The sequence below is a fragment of the Fringilla coelebs genome (genome assembly GCF_963513975.1).
Source record: "Fringilla coelebs genome assembly, chromosome: 15".
Taxonomy (NCBI): Eukaryota; Metazoa; Chordata; class Aves; order Passeriformes; family Fringillidae; genus Fringilla; species Fringilla coelebs.
Window position 1 is genome coordinate 18,436,076 of NC_140041.1, and position 17,335 is coordinate 18,453,410.

The window sequence follows — 17,335 nt, forward strand, 5'->3', positions numbered from 1 at the left end:
TGCTGGCCGGGCTGTGCGCGCCCTGCCGTGCCCGCCCGCGCCCGTGCCCGGCGCTGCCCGGCGCCGCCCGCTCGCGGCGCTGCCCGGTGCCGGTGCCGGCGCGGGACGCGGCGCCCATCCCGGCCCGACTCCTTTAAGATGATGCAATCGGCATCGCCCTCCGCGCTGCCGACCCCGCGCCGCTGAGCGGAGCCCGGAGCGCACGGCGGGGCGGAGCGGAGCCAGCGCGGGGCGGCCCCGGCGGTGCCCGCGGTCCCGGCGGGCCATGGGGGAGCCGCCGGCCGCGCTGCCGCCGCGGGAGCCGCCGGAGCCCGGCAGTGCCTAGCGCAGGCTGTGGGCTTTCTGCAAGTCATCGGGGCCGGCGGACGCACCCCCGCTGCCCTCCCGCTCCCCCAGCCCAGCGCATCCACTCGGGAATTATTTTATTTATTTGTTTGTTTATTTATTTATTTATTTTCTTCCGCCGTGCTGTATGTACTGGTTTCCTCGTCACCCGCCACGGTTAACTTCCCTGTGACTCGATTTAACACTAGAGACCTCCGTGGATGCTGCTAAGAGCACTTCTCTTGCCTTTGCTGTCCCTTGCTGGGATCGGATTCACACTACCCGGACCCTGTGTGCCTGTATGTGTGTTCTGAGTGTCTTGACATTTTGGTTTTCTTTACAAGAGCTATGCATTAATTGTTACCAAGGTAAGACTCCCCGTTCTTGTTCCCTCATGTGCATGTCTAATTTAGATGTTTCTTTAAAGATGAAGTATGCAGTTTCTTTTAAACAGTGGAGTCATATGTAGCTCTTCCATTGATGAATACTTGTGAAATAGAAGCGTAGAACTTGCCCAAAAAAAGAGACTTATTTAGCAGATTTAGCTTGGCTCTACAAACTGCTCTGCTTTTCTCTGTTGCAGGAGCTGTGATGCTTAGAAGAGTAATTTGTGCCTTGTTTTGTTTTCCCTTTTCACAGACCTGTGAATGACCATAGGCTTGGCTTGACCTTGATTTTGATGGCTTTGTTGGAAGATCTGATGATGTGATTGCATGTCATGAGGCGATTGCTCTTCAGCCTCCAGCCTCCGTGGCTCAGTGTATAAACCGCTTCTGCCACACTGTCACTCATGGACAATTCAAATTTTTCTTTTAAACAATTCTTTTAGCTATTTTTATTTTCTCACTTCTTGTTTTCCCCTTGTTTCTTCTGAATGTTGGGAGCTTTATTCTACCCTCTGATGTGATTGATAGTCCTGCTTCTCCGTGCTGCTGATTTCCAGTTTAAACTACAATGGCTCTAAGTGGCAATTGCAGGACTTACCTTCCTACTCGGGAGCAGGGGTCAGGGCTGCACTCCTTCCCCGAGGTGGTGGAGCTCAATGTGGGCGGCCAGGTTTACTTCACTCGCCATTCCACCTTGGTTGGCACCCCTCACTCCCTGCTCTGGAAAATGTTCACCCCAAAGAGAGACACAGCCAACGATCTGGCCAAGGACTCCAAGGGAAGATTCTTCATCGACAGAGATGGTTTCCTGTTCCGCTATATTCTGGACTATCTCAGGGACAAGCAAGTGGTTCTGCCTGACCACTTCCCAGAGAAGGGAAGGCTCAGGAGGGAGGCTGAATACTTCCAGCTCCCAGACCTGGTCAAGCTCCTGACTCCCGATGACACCAAGCAAAGCCCTGATGATTATTGCCACAGCGACTACGAAGAGGTGTCCCAGGGCAGTGACACCAGAATTTGCCCCACCTCGTCGCTCCTGCCGCCAGACCGCAAGTGGGGATTCATCACCATCGGCTACCGTGGCTCGTGCACCATTGGCAGGGAGAGCCAAGCAGATGCCAAATTCAGGAGGGTCCCAAGGATTTTGGTTTGTGGAAGGATTTCTTTGGTCAAAGAGGTTTTTGGAGAAAGTTTGAATGAAAGCAGAGACCCGGACAGGGCTCCAGAAAGGTACACCTCCAGGTTTTATCTCAAGTTCAAGCACCTGGAGAGGGCTTTTGACATGTTGTCCGAGTGCGGATTCCACATGGTGGCCTGTAACTCCTCGGTGACGGCTTCCTTTGTCAACCAGTACACGGACGACAAGGTCTGGTCCAGCTACACTGAATATGTCTTCTACCGTAAGTACCAGCCGCGGGGGGAGAGCAGCGCCGAGCTCCGGCTGCCGTGCCGCCGAGCGAGCGTTCCCGCAGCGCGGGGAGCGCCGGTGCCCGTGTCCGCCCAGGCGCGGGCAGTGCTCAGATCCGGGGGACACCTTTCCGTGCGGGCTGTGCAGGTGAAGCGGGGCTGAGCTCGGCGGGCCGGGCCTGGCTAGGTGGCAGCACAGACTGCCGAAAGCGCCGTGCCTGTGCCCGGAGGACGCGGTGCCTCTGGCACTGTAAAGCAGCGCCCGAGTGCCTCGCGCGCTTCCCGGGCCGTGTGGGACACAAACCAAGGGTGCAAACACCGCGAAATACATTACAGAAAACCTTTGACCGGGATTCACTTTGCAAAGGTAATAGGGGTTTGATAATCATCAGGCGCAGGCAGCCGAGCCATCTGTCAGCCGCCCTGACACGCTTCCACGCAGGGAGGGGAAAACACAATTCCATCCCTCTGGCCGCATTTCAGCGGGGCCCTCTCAGAGCAGCTGCTGTGCTCTGGAATGAGGGCTCGGAGCAGAGAGGGGCAGGGGCTGGGCCTTGTTACACAACACGGCCGTGGAAAAGCGAGTGTCCTCTCCAGGAGCAGCGTGTGCCCTGCTCCCCGCAGCCACCCCGGAGCCACGCTGCTGCTGCTGCCCTGAGCTGGAGTGCTCAGGGGCTCATTAACTTCAGCTGATAGCCAGGTACAGCCTGGTTACCAATGGTAACACCGGGCTAATTTGGATCCCGTGAGGTTGTACCAGAAAATCATTCCACATCTGCTGTGCCGACACGTTTGAGAGGTTCATGAAGCTCTTTGCCTCCATTTTCATTTGAGGAGGATGAAGGATGGAACAGTTGCATCCATCAGTGTATCCAGCTGCTGCTTTGGCAGGTGGCCTTGAGATAGAGGGACAGAGGGATAGAGGGATAGAGAGGTAGAGGAACTGAGGGACACAGGGATAGAGGGACACAGGGATAGAGAGAGGGACACAGGGATAGAGGGACAGAGGGGTAGAGGGATAGAGGGACAGAGAGAGGGAGAATGCAGAGCTGCCACCCTGGGTGTGGTGCTCACAGTGAGCAGGGTCCTGCTGTGGGGAGCTGACAAAAGTTTTCGATGGAGGATGCATCAGGAAGTGAACAGTTTGGGTGTAATTCCATGGATTCAGTGCCATCTACTCTTGTGTGGGGCTCAACAGGCAGCCCTAATCTGCTTATGCAATGAAGCTTAAGTTAGCATCCTGAAAAACCATCTGGGTTTTTGACATCTGTAGATTTACTTAAAATTAGTTTTCTAGCTGGATTTCTCAGCAAAATAGTCCTAAGGTCATGGATCCGCTTATATTCCAACCGGGATAGATGATTTGTGTTATTAAGAAGCTTCTTAGAAATTACAGTGTCTTGTACAAGTTCTAGGAGGAGAATTAATGTAGGTAAAGGAATGGATTAGAAAAATTGTGCTGGTGTTTATATTTGAAATAGGGAAAAAATATAAGTTCTTTAAAGGCACAATGATCTCTGCTAATTGAAGAGAGGATGAACATAGGCTTTCCCTGAATTAGCAGAACAGACTCCTGATTTTCATATTTCTGAAATTTTTACCTTAAAGGATTGCACACTGCTCCCACATCACTTCAGCCAGGGTAGGGACGAAGAGGAGAGGTACTGTAGAAATTTTAGAGAATGAAAGTCCATAGCAGGTGTCACAAAATCTTCTCTCATCAGTTGAATCCAATTGAAGTTCCTGGAAAGATTCCTATTCCGTTCAGCAGGCTTTGGATTTGGCTCTGATGGGTTTTGTGGGGTTTTGACACTGATGCAGTTTCAGAGGTGGATTTTCAGTGTCCTTCCCCAGGTAAAAGCCAAAGCCATGGCTGTGGTGCCAGATGACCCTTTCTTGTCCCAGCCCAAGTGGTTCAGTTCTGCCTGGTGCTGGTTCTGCTGCCATGGAGTTCTGGCTGTGGATCTTCCCTGGCCCCACACTCAGGGCTGGCTGCAGCTGATGCACCTGACAGCAGGCTCCACCTGGAGCAAAGGAGCTCCCTCTCCAAATCTCCTGAAATGATTCCATTCCCATTGTCCCAAAGCCCTTTCATCTGAAAGTTTGAGGACCAATAAAACTGACATCTGGCTTTGCAGTGGAACACGGCATCTCCTCTGCAGCTGCTTAGCCATAATTACTTCTTTAGATGCTGCCAGCTGTGTCTATGTAAGCATTAATCATCAAGCTGCTGTGAGCAGGTTAATGGGCCTGAACCTGGAGGAGTCTAACACAGCTGGGAGGCAGAGGCAGAGGTGGTCTTTGCAGGGCTGCTCAGGAACTCCTGCCAAAGGCCTGTTGGAGGAAATATTCTCAGCTGGAAATGGATGATTAGCTCCAGAGGAGCAAGAATACAGGGAGGAATGGTGTTTCAATACACCAAACACATTGTATGCTCCAAATAGCACTGAGAAGGAAAATGCCTGCAGTTGGCACAAAGAAAAAGAGCATTTTTCATGTTCAAATCCATCTGAAAGTGGCTGAGATGGAGTGGAGGGGGTGTGAGCTGAGCAGCTCTCACATGGGTACAGCGCATGCTGGGAAGAAATGCACCATCAATATTGCATGGCCCTGGGTCCCACGGGCCCAGGCCGTGCTGTTAGGGGTGTGGGAGAGAGAGCTCCCCGTGGGGGAGGCTTTCCCAAACCACCCTGCAGGGTGAGCCTGGCACTGCCAGCCCTGAGCTGTTTGCTGAGGAGAGCCCGGGACGGGGGCACAACAGGGGCACTGCCAGGCTCCAGCCAGCCCCCAATGGGCCGAGGCACTGCAGGGCTTGGAGACGGGCTGGGCTGGGCCAGCAGAGCCACCGCCGAGCAGTTCTGTGACACACAGCTCCTGTGGGGTGGCACGGGGTGGGCACGGGGCACTGCCAGGCTCCTGCTCGCAGGAGGGGAGGGGCTGAGAGCTGAGGGGCTGCCCATGCATTTCCTTTCCCTCTGGTTTCTCCTATAGCAAAGATATTTCCTTAAATTTTCTAGTGGCTATGGCTGGATTTCTGACCAGAACCATTTTGTGGGTTCTCCCCCCCCCCCCCCCCCCCCCCACTATTGCTTTAACGATCTTAAAGTAAAACTTCATCTCCAAAGTCTCTCATTTTTGAAGAGGGTGAACAGCCTCTGCTTGGGTCTTCATTTTCCCCTGTTTTCAGCTTTTGTAATGTGATGAACTGAAAGTGTGCACTCGAACCCCTGGTGACAGTGGTGTTGGGGGCGGGAGCTGTGACAGCACCGGGCTGGCTCAGCCCTCCATAGCCTGGCCCCATTCCTGGGCTGTGGCAGCACCGTGCTCCTCTCCACCACAACCCACAAACCAGCATTCTGCTCCTTCCAGTCCCACAGCTCTGTCACACTGGGGGTGACACCCTGCCTGTGGCTGCTGGCACTGCCAGGAGAGCAGAGCAGCAGGGTGGGAAGGGACAAGGCCTGAGCTCCTGCCAGCAGTGCTGTGACACAGCAGGATGTGTGTGCCTTGGGGCAGCTGGGACCTCAGGGACACAGCCAGGGACGGCATGGCATGGCATGGCATGGCATGGCATAAAACTGCCTGTCAGCCCCGTCTCACATGGCTATTGCCCCAACAGCCTGGAGCCATGCCCCTTCTCTCTCTAAGACGGGCTGAGAGGACGGTTGTTCTGATTTGGTGGAGCCTTTCCTTGCACTGGCCCCTGCCCAGCTGCACACAGGGAGCAGCCCAGGCACCTGCAGATGTGCAGAGGAAAAGGTGAGACGTTGCTGGTGCTGTAGCTCTGAAAGCCAAGAATAGATGAAGGATGCTCCTGCAGGCCCTGTGCTGGCTCCGCTCGCTCCGGGACCGTGGGGATGCTGGGGCCCCCCTTGCTCTGGGCAGGAGCTGGCCAGGTGTGCCTTGCAGCTGCTGGCAGGGGGCTGATGGGCAGAGATGTTTGTGAAGCAGGCTGCAGAATGTCCTGGCATAAACAGATGAATCGTCTTAGGTGGGGACGTGCAGGAGGAAGCAGAAATGTCAGGCGATATTCCTGATGCCTGTCCTTTGGGCACTGCTCCCTGGGATAATCCTGGTGTCTGTTTTACAAGAGGATCCATTTGGGATTGCTGCAGCCAGCTGGGGCCTGTCACTGTGCATGTGTGACTGAGCTAAAGGATCCCATACTGATGTGCCTACCACTGACTCATAAATTCATTGTGTGGCAGAAATTTGACTCACAAAACGGAGCAGCCTTTGCACGGTGACACCCACAGCTGTGCTGTCAAACGGGCAAGATGTGGGAGAGGAACATCACCCAGTTCTCTTTAAACCAGTACTGCCACATGATCCAGGAGCTGCTTCTGTCTGGTTTTAAATCAGTGAAGATCAAAATGACCCCAAAGTGAGCAAAATGAAGTCTAATCCAATGAATAATGCAGGCTTCTTCCCTGCTGACAGGAGATGTTTCTGTTTCCAGGTAATTATTGTCATCATTGATGCCTCTGGTTCCTCTTGCCAAAGCAAACCCTCTCACCAGGATGATCATCTGCAGGTGGTGGGGCTGCAGCCAGCCAGGTCTGTCAGTCTCTTCATGGCTGAAGGACCTTCCTCCAAGTTTTTTGCTCTCCCAATTTGTCAGGGCAGACTGAAAAACCTGCAGAGCTGATTAGAGTTATTCCATAGATGAGAAATGCCGTTATTTATTGGAAACCAGTTGTGTCAAATCTGATTGTCAGATTAGGCCAAGAATCTGCTGCTCAGTGAGTAAGCAAAGCAAAGCTTGACAAAAGAGTTGGTTGGATTTAGGGCTCGGAGTTTGTTCTGACAATCTGCAGACAGTGATGTTGAGGAGGCAGCAAGGATGGCTTTGGCTCTGGCCTGTCTGCCCAGCACTCACTGGCCCTTTGGCCAGGGTTACCCTGACCCTTGGGTGTGACCCTTGTGGACTGCCCTGTTTCTGTCCACATCTGTCCCCTGCCCCAAGCACCTCCTGGGCATGGCAGCAACCCCTGTCCCAGCAGCTGCACAGCAGCCAGGCAGGCTGCTGCCAAGGAGGAGCCTTGTCCCTCTGTCCCTCTGTCCCTCTGTCCCTCTGTCCTGTGACTGGGGGAAGGAAGGGGCTTTGCGGCTGAGGAGATAAATCAGCCCTGCCTGCAGATGTTTTGAACAGGTTGTGGCCTGCAGTTTTTGTTTTCCCTCCCTTCCCAAGCTGCCAGGAGGGCAGTGTGCCAGGGGCACTGCAAACACCCCCGTGGGGCCAGGGCCTGGCCGTGGGCACAGCTGTGGGCACATCTTCACTGGGCCCAGCCACCAGCGCTGCCACAGGGCAGCGGGAGGGAGGGAGGCACAGCCTCCCCTGGCACTTGCAGTGCTGCTGCTGCTGCTGCTCTGTGATCCAGAAAAAGACCATAATGACTAACAGATTAACCAAGGAGAACTGGCATTTAGGGGGGAAAAAAGAAAAATCCATGTATTTGAAAGTGCAGCCTGGAGCTGGCCATGTGCCAGGAGCAGCACACGAGGTCTGCAGCCCCGTTAGGGAGCGGGGCAGGGTTTGCTGTGCTGGAAGCAGAGGTGTGTGCCAGGGAGGGCAGTGGGCACGGGGAATGCCTGCCCTGCTGCCCGGGAGGGCACTCCTGGCTGGGGTGACCCATCACCCTGGGCAGGGCTGAGAGCGGCTCCCAGCAGCCCCTTTCTGCAGCTCCTTCAGCCTGCTGAGGTCTGGCCTCCTCCAGAGCCCGCTGAAACCTAGCTGTGGGTCTCAGGAAAACAGAACCAGCAAGAGTGAAGGAGTGCAAATGAGAAAACACAACCCGACGTTTGCCGTTCAATAAATACCCGCAACATATTGTGCACACAGACAAACACTGCCTTGCAGCAGGTTGGGTTTTTTCTGTCCAGCCATCCTGGATTTGTTTAATTTTGTTACCACAATATTTTCTCAGTTTCTCCTCTTTTCTTTTTCGGCTTTTCAAGTTCAAGGCTAACGTACAATAAATATGGAGACACAAAGCAAAATCTAAATTACGACTTTGCACACAGAAAGAAGAACCCTTTTTTCTTTGAGCTTCCTTGCTCAAAATTGTATTTTTTATGAAGCAAGAAAACAGACTAAAGTGCTTTAGGCTTGGTGGAGTCACTTCAATTGTCACTGAGCTGTAATGCTGCCTGAGCTGGCCAGAGCCAGGAATCCTGTGACAGTGATTCCCCTGCTACTTTCAGATGTACTCAAGTTAATTCTGGAATACACTCAAACATTGCTGCCATTATCAGGGCTCCTAATGCTGCTCCCAGTGCTTCAGGAGCAGAGGACTGAAGCTGCAGATGTGCTCGGTGAGGGAGGGTGCTGTGGGGATGGTCTGGGGGGTGCTGAACGCAAGGAATGCCCCTGGCTTCATCCAGGGCTGCTCTGAGCACTCAGGTGTGGTGCAAGAGCTCAGTGCTCAGGTGATGTGTCCCTCCCTGGCTCAGTGCAGCAGCCTGGCGTGGTCCCAGGCTCATGGACCTGACTGAGCCTTGCCAGCCACTCTGGGCTTACACAGAGGGACTGTTTACCAGGGCATGGAGTGACAGGGCTTCCAACCCACCCCATTCAATGGTTCCGTGCTTCTATGGCTTCTGGAGCAAATGTCCCTTGGAGTGATTGTCCCTTGGCTTTATCTCTGCTAGCAGGGGCTGCGTAAATGAGGTAGAGAATGCCCAGCAGAGCCCTGGCTGGGCTGTTTCCCTTGGTTTCCCCAAAGCAGCTTGCTAAGTCAGCTGTCTAATAGTGTTTGAAGGAGAGCGAGAAGTCTGGAGCTGTTAGAATTGTTTTGCATTTCAGTGGCTGGTCCAGCTGAGTTGAAATGCCCACAAATGTAAATTGGTCCATTGGAGGGTGCCCTGGTGACCCCTCTCTATCGACTCTCACTCATGTCCTTCCCATCCAGGACTGCTCATACATCACTTGTGTTATGAATTTCCCTGCACTGCCTCTGACTCTCCTAACGACATGATTAACGATTTCCAGGAGCTCATTGATTAGCTGTTAGGGCAGCTAAAAAATTCCTCTACCAGAAACCAAGTGAGGAGAACCGTGGCCATCCTGGTTTCCAATCCATCCTGGAAATCCTGCTGCCGTGGTGTTGGGAAGTGAGCCGTGGTGTTGGGAAGTGAGCACAACATCCCCAAACACAAACCCAAGGAGGAGAATGATCCTGGGCTCTGGGGAGTGTTCCTAGAACAGTCTGGGGGGAGCAGCAGCCTGAGGGATGCTCCCACCCTGGATCTGAGCAGGGGCTGCAGCTGGGAACAGACCCAGCACTGCCCTCCTGGCCTCAGGCTTGGCCAGGGCCTCAAAGTCAAATTTAGAGAGAAAATTTCTGTCTGCATATTTTGGAGGAGACTCATTTCAGGACTTCAGATTGAATTTCCATCAATCTGAATCAGAGTGTATTTTTACAGTGGAATTAAATCAGGCTGAAATAGAACCCAGTGGAACATGCTGATTTTGACTGAATTTTGCACTTTAAATATTTCCAAAGCAAAAAACTCCAAGCAAAGCTTGAGTGAGGAAAGACCACACCACCAGAGAGCTTGGGAAAGTGTTTGTGCTCCTGCAAAGGGAATGTCACTGGATTTCTCTCAGGTCAGAGCTTTCCCTGGCGTGGGCAGGTCCAGCTCTGGTCCCAGAAGGATCTCGGAGGCTGATCCCGAGGCTGGGAGGTGGACATGGCTTATTGCAAATCTGCCCTCTGATGCTCCTATAAAAATGGAATTTTTGACCACCACTTACACTAAATCTGCCAGCAGGACCCATGATGGGGCTTTCATAGACAGCTGGAACAGAATTCACTCTCATGGTGTCATTGCCTCAGTGCGCTGTCATGTGGCAGGTGAGTGTAGGGGAAACACTGAAGATCTCAAACCCCCTTGTTCTAGTGTGTCAAAATCAATAACAAGGAATTTGAGGAGTTACTGCTTGTTCTAAAAGTATGTTGGCTTTGGTTTTCTTTGGTTTTCTCTCCTGACCATCAGGAGCAGTCAGTGCAGGGAACTGGGTCTCAAGAGGCTGCCTGGTGCTTTTTCCTTTGGTTTGACGTTTCACCATAATTGTGGGGAAAATAAATGACCATTGTCCTCCTGTGGAATTGCAGAGGGAATTCTTTTTCTGAATTAATGGTCCAGCGGTGGTCAGTGGTAACAAAATTTTTATGCATAAATAATGCCATTTATTATATTATTGATGCCCTTACTTGTTGATGTTTTTTTAGAGTCAGAAGAGCAGCTCTGAGGAGCTCAGGTTAATGGCAGGAGCTGTGCTGAGTCCAGCAGAGCTGCAGCAGCTCCCCCAGTGCAGAGCTGGCCCAGCCTTTGTGCAGCTCTGCCCCGGCAGTGCGTGCTCCCGTGGGGGCTGGCTAATTGGAAAGGCTGCCATGGTGAATCTCTCACTGTGACACAGGGAAAATTCTAATGTGCTTTGCTTAAGAGCAGCTGGGCTTGCTTGAGAGGTCACTGTCAGGAAAATGTTGCTGAAAACTTCTTGGAAAACTTCCTTCTGTCTCAGGAGTTTGGCCGTGACATGCTGTCACAGAGTCCCAGAATCCCGGGATCCATGAGGCTGGAAAAGCCCTCCCAGCCCATCCAGTCCCAGCTGTGCCCCATCCCCACCTTGTCCCCAGCCCAGAGCCCCGAGTGCCACCTCCAGCCCTTCCTTGGACACTCCAGGGATGGGGATCCAACCCTCCCTGGGCAGTTCCAGTGCCTGAGCTCCCTTTCCTTGGGGAAATTCCTGCTGTGCCCACCCTGAGCCTGCCCTGGCCCAGCCTGGGGCCGTTCCCTCTGCTCCTGTCCCTGTTCCCTGGAGCACAGCCCGACCCCCCGGCTGTCCCCTCCTGGCAGGAGCTGTGCAGAGCCACAAGGGCCCCCTGAGCCTCCTCTGCTCCAGGCTGAGCCCCTGCCCAGCTCCTCAGGGATTTTCCAGCCCCTTCCCAGCTCCTCAGGGATTCTCCAGCCCCTGCCCAGCTCTGTTCCTGCCCTGGACATGCTCCAGCCCCTCAGGGCTCTCCAGAGCTGCCCCAGCCCTGGAGGTGCCCCAGCATTGCCAGCACAGGGACGGGCACTGCGCTGGCCCTGCTCCAACCCCAGTGCTCTGGCTGAGCCCTCCTGCCAGCACTGCACACGGTGACTTTGTCTCTGTCCTGCCATCACCTCTTGAGCCACAGCCTCCTAGAGAGAGAGGTGTTGTCCCCAGGGCCTGAGGAATTCCCCTGGGTGCTGTTTAACCCAGCCCACGTGCAGCCCATGGGTGGCTTCGCTCTCCCTGGCAGAGCTACAATTACCAGGATGCAAAACCTCTCCTTTCTAGCTGGGAGAAGAGCAGTTTCCAGGTATTCTTGATTTCATTAATTTGTGAGCATTCAGGAGAACAATCCCTCTATTCTCTCAAGTCAATGCACTTGTATTACGTGAGGATTAAATCATTCCCTTCCCTCAGAGCAGAGGCTGCAGACAGAAACCTTCTATGCCTTCCCTTGCCTAGACAAAGAATATTTAAATAAGGGTGCTGATAAAAAATGCTTTCACTGGTAAAGACTTGATTAAAGAATCTGCTGCTCTAGAGTCCTGTAGGTGAAGGCAGAAGTCAAGAGGTGCCATTTCGTGCAAAGGGATTGAACAGTTCCTTTAAGTTTGGTGTGTGGGAAGGATTTTCACAACTCAGTGACATCTCCAGGGCTGGGGAGAGCCCAGGTCCCAAATCTAGTGGAGGTCACTGGTGGGGAGGATCAAACCCTGCTCTATCTTATTTCCATTTCTAAATCTTCAAAATACTTGACTTGTACCTAGGAAGCATCAGTGTTCACTTCACACAAGTTTTCTGGTTTAAGAAGCCCAAATAATCTTCGGTGTGCTGAGACTGGAAGGACGGGAGCTGATCCACTGGAAACTGTCAATAATTGCCTCCCTTCCCTCCAGCAGCAGCCCACGAGTCCCCAGCAGGCTGGAACAGGCAGGTGGCACGTTGGCAGCCAGGCCCTCTCGTGTGGGAGGATGACAGATTTGCCCACCTCTCCCCGAGCAGCTCCACAGCCTCTCGGGTTCCTGCAGATAAGGCAGGGGACTCAGAGCTGGCTGAGGCTGCTCTGTTCCCATCACGGGATGGTTCCCATCCCTGGCAGTGCCTGCTGTGCCAGCCCAGACAGATCCACTGCAGAGTGCAGGGCTCGAGTCTGTGCAGCCAGCAGCTCCCACTGCATCCCCAGCTCCCACTGCATCCCCAGCTCCCACTGCATCCCCAGCTCCCACTGCAGCCCAGCTCCCACTGCATCCCCAGCTCCCACTGCAGCCCAGCTCCCACTGCAGCCCAGCTCCCACTGCATTCCCGGCTCCCACTGCATTCCCGGCTCCCACTGCATCCCCAGCTTCCACTGCAGCCCAGCTCCCACTGCATCCCCAGCTCCCACTGCAGCCCCAGCTCCCACTGCATCCCCAGCTCCCACTGCATCCCCGGCTCCCACTGCATCCCCAGCTCCCACTGCATCCCCAGCTCCCACTGCAGCCCTGGCTCCCACTGCAGCCTGGCCAGCAGCTGGACCCTGCCTGTCCTGCTTTGGCTCGTGGCTTTGGGACAAACACCATCAGAATTCCAGCCTGGAGCTGAGAAGCTGCAGGGCCACCCAATTGTGCCCTTCCAGTGCCCATGGCAGGGGTGGCACTGGGTGGGCTTTAAGGTGCTTTCCAGCCCAAACCATCCATGGTCCTGTGACTCTGGGATGCTGAAGTAGAATTTTAGAACGTCTAAAAACATTCACAGATTTTCTCTGCAAAAAGACAATCAACCCACAGGCAGAGAGGGAAAAGCAAACCCTCCCCCAAAGCCTTTGGAAGCAGCCTGTGCTGATGGAAATGCAGCAGAAATCCAGCATTCTCCTGAGGAAAGCTAAAAGCTACATGGCAGACAGTAAATAAATAATTGCAGGGAAACATTGCACATAGATTTCTTGGGGAACAGAACTTAATTAAATTTTGTGAACATGCCTACAGAGTTCCATTGATCAGGAAAAAATGGATATGGGCTACGTCTGTAAGATTTACTTGCTTGGTTGTGTTTTGCCTTTCTTCCCTCCCTCAGCTTCATTCACTTTATATCCTGCAGTGGTGAGGGAGCACAATTCTGGTTTTCCTCTGTGAAGAAATTGATTCTGAGCAGCACAGGACATGATGTATGGTTTGTAACTCTAAAATATTGCTAAGCAAAAAAAAATCACTGAAGAAGGCCATGCAGATATTATATTAATTTCCATTCTAAAATGGATTTCTTTCCACTAGGACCAATAAAAAATATGCAAAGACTTTCAACAACCTCTCTAGTAATGATTAATTAAAAGATGGGATAAATCTTGCTAGGCTAATTTAGCAAAGTAGGTTTTTTTAGACACTTCACAGGACATTTTTTGCCATTGAATCCAAACTTCTACCTGATTTCACCCAGCAGCCACTCTGGCTCTGGCTGGGGTCTCAGATCTGTTTGTCACCACAACCAGAGTCAGGGAGGTGAGAGTGGCTGGTGCCTGGTAAAGGAGCAGAGGGGCTGGGCAGGCACAGCCACCTCCGTGGCCAGCCCAGGGAGTGCCAGGGGACTGGACCTGCTCCCCTTTGCAGGGCTGAGCTCTCCTGGAAGGGCTGATCCCCCTCTGGAAGGGCTGATCCCCCTCTGGAAGGGCTGATCCCCCTCTGGAAGGGCTGATCCCTCCTGGAAGGGCTGATCCCTCCTGGAAGGGCTGAGTCCCCTCTGGAAGGGCTGATCCCTCCTGGAAGGGCTGATCCCCCTCTGGAAGGGCTGATCCCTCCTGGAAGGGCTGAGTCCCCTCTGGAAGGGCTGATCCCCCTCTGGAAGGGCTGATCCCTCCTGGAAGGACTGATCCCTCCTGGAAGGGCTGATCCCTCCTGGAAGGGCTGATCCCCCTCTGGAAGTGCTGATCCCTCCTGGAAGGGCTGATCCCTCCTGGAAGGGCTGATCCCCCTCTGGAAGGGCTTGTCTCCCTCTGGAAGGGCTGATCCCCCTCTGGAAGGGCTGATCCCCCTCTGGAAGGGCTGCACATGCTGCTGACCCTGCAGGATGGCAAATCTGCAGAGGCAGGGCAGGGCTGCACCCCAGCAAATGGGTGCTGCTGTGGAGAACAAAATATATTCCATGTGAACCCAGAGGATTTTTTTCCTGTTCATATTTTCCTGCTCAGATGTCCTGCCCAAGTTTCCCTCGGGGCTGTGGGGGCTCCTGGGTGCTGCCAGTGGCCTGGGCTGTGTCCCCCAGCCCGGGGAGGAGAAGCCCCTGCTTTGCTTTGCTTTGCTTTGCTTTGCTTTGCCTGAGCTGGCTCCAGTTCCCCTCCCAGCAAAGCCCAGCCCCAGCAGGAGGGTTGGTGAGTGAGGGGGCTGCTGTCCTTGCTGCAGGATTGGGAGCTGGCATATTGGTGAGGCATTAAAATTCCAATGGAACAGATGGTGTCAGGATTTTAACTTATGTTTATGAGATGCAGATGGTCCAAGGAGTGAACTTGTTCACCAGTTATTTTTATTTTGAACAGGTTAAGAACAAATTACTCTCTGACTATTGTTGTTACTGCTCTGCTTGTCATTTCTTCTTTCCCTGCGTGTGTTTGTGTCTGTGCACATATACAAGTCTCAGAATCTCTTTTCCATGGAATGACAGACTGAAATAGCCCAATCTCTGCCTAAAACTCCTCTCTCAATATTTTATTTACAGTTCCCATGTGCTCAGCCTACCCTCCTCTGGAAGAACTGTCCCTGTGCCAGGGCAGCTTGTCCCTGCCCCAGGCTCAGCCCTGATCCAACCCTGCCCTGACTGCACACCCGAGGCAGGGCTGGCACACCTGGGGTGAGGATGGCAGGGCAGGCTGCTGCTCTTGGTTGCACTGGAATAGCCCCAGGCTGACCCCACGTTTATGCCAGTAAGGATGGATTTATCCAGCCCTGTCATGAAACACGGGGTTGTATTTTCGTCATAATTTATAAGCCTGTTTCATTTTTTATAGAAAGAAAATACATGTACTGCTACAAATTATTAATGTCCACCTGAATATTTTACACCCACCACACGGCACTCCTTTTCATGTGAAGGCCCCAGTGTTTGGCACAAAGCACCTGTGTACATTTAGCAGCCTGTTGCCCCTGTCCCATGTCACACACTCAGGGAGGGATCCAGGAGTTCCCTTTCAGCCACGTCCCCGTGCCAGCCTGGGCTGTGCTTGGGCTCCGTCCCTGCTGGGGCTGCAGGTGGCACCTCCTGGGAGGGTGAGTGTGGCCTGGCACACGGAGCTGCTCCTGCAGGGGGTTTGCTGTGTGCAGCTGGGCACGGGGAGCTGCTGCCAGCTGCTGCTGGTGTTTAATTTAGAGCCCAGTGCAGAGAGCAGGAGAGTCCCAGAGCTCCCTGCGGTTGGAACAAGCTGGAGGTGTTTGAGATCTGTAGATTGGGGAAAACAACATTTCCCAAGGGTTAGAGCATTGAGGAAGTGTCTGCCCAGCTTACTCCTAACAAGGAAGGTATTGCTGAGGTCTGACTGTGATCAAGTGCCTGGGCCAGCAAAAATAAATCTTTGTCTGTTTCCTGTCCTTGGTGCAGTTGCTGTGTCCAGCCTGGAGCACGGCTGCAGGGAAGGGTCTCACCAAAGCCCACAGCCATATGGGCAAGGGCAAGCAGCAGTGCAGGTGTGGGCTAATCAGGTTCAGTTATTCCTCCCTCGTGCCTGCTGCCATTACTCATCCTCTCCTGCATGCAAATGTGCAATCACAGCTCTCCCTGCTAAAGCCCACGGAGCTTTGGTGGCTCTGCTCCCACCCTCCAAACACAGCAGATCTGGGAATGCAGCACTGGGGGGACAGAGGCACCCAGGGACCCCTGATCCCACCCTGGCTCAGGGCCCTGGCTTGTCATTTTGACTGGTGGAGACGTGGAGGGTTGGGGAGGGTGGGGGAGCCGGCTGAGAGCTGCAGGGAGGCTCAGGGATGCCTGAGCACATCTCCAAAGCTGTGAGACGCCTTGGCCCTGCAGGGCTGGCATGTCCCCTCTTGGGGGCCAGCCAAGCTGGTGGGCTGGGCTTTGGGGATCCCCCAGAGCACACAAAATCACCCTCCCACCTACTTCTGATAATGAGTGTTTTCCACAATTATCCCAGGTAAGGTGACATTGACCCAGAAGGCCGTGCCATAGCCAGAGGTGCTGGAGCTGATTCGGGTTCCCTGGGAGCAGCTGGGCAGGGAAGGGCTGAAGGGCAGGGCTGAGGGGCAGGGCAGGGCTGCAGTACCCCTGGGGGCTGGGGGTGAGCAAGGAACATTCCATGGTGAGCACTACAACGCTGTGAAGGACAGCCACTGACCCAGTGCCATCTGCACTGCCCCCAGCCCCAGACACGGGCCTTGGCTCTGTCCCTGGCAGGAGCTCTCCCTGTGCCCACCACCCACACCTTCCTCCTCTCAAGCAGAAACGCTTGAAATTTCCTGTGGCTGCTTCAGAGCCAGGGCTTAGAGAGCTCTGCAATATCAACTTCTTGCATTTTACACTGTGTTTGAAACCTTCTCTTCAAACCCTGAGCCCCTCTGCGCTGTGGGATGGGAGGGGTCTCCCTCTGCCCCCACACTGATCCTGTCTCTCCATCCCAGGGACCCCCAGGCTGGTGGGGCCAGGGAGAATTTCCGGTACCCAAATTTCCTGCACCTGACCCTGCTAGCTTTCTCCACTGCAAGGAATAATCATCAGTATGTTTTGGCGAGTCAAGTAAATGGAATAATAAGTGGAATATCAGAGACGCTGGGAAGTGTTTGCTCAGCTGGAGTGACAGCCTCAGTCCCATACTATTTTTTGTTTGCAGATGCAGCTTTACAAACCATGGCTATAGGACAGATTAAATATTGTTTGAAAAAGTGATCAGAGATTTTGTTTGCAACTGTGCTGTAGCTCTTCTCCAAATATTGGAAGGATTTTAAATAGGTTTGTATTGATAATGGCACTGTAATGCCTTTCCTTGCTTGTACAGATCATCAGCGGTTTAATGTGCTTATTCCCAAGGGATGCAGTGACTGAAAAGAAGAGATTAAGATAAACCTTAAAGAATGTTTTGTGGGGGAAAATTGTATTTCCTTTGAGGAGGCTTTGTGTAAGGCCTTGGCTTGTATCTCTTAGTGCTGCTGTGAGCAGTGGGCAGGACCAGATCCCTGTCTGCCCCACTCTGAGCCCCAGTGCA

General features: G+C 53.4%; 1 protein-coding gene across 1 annotated transcript in view; it reads left to right on the plus strand.

The window, feature by feature from the left end:
* Window positions 1-1,278: 1,278 nt before the first annotated feature.
* The window catches only part of KCTD16 (potassium channel tetramerization domain containing 16), a gene marked incomplete at both ends in the record, with an annotated part of 51,380 nt that continues 35,323 nt past the window's right edge, over window positions 1,279-17,335 (plus strand). The window contains one exon of the mRNA XM_084215712.1: window positions 1,279-2,110. Coding sequence (XP_084071838.1) covers window positions 1,279-2,110 — 832 coding nt within the window. The remainder of the gene's footprint in view (window positions 2,111-17,335) is intronic.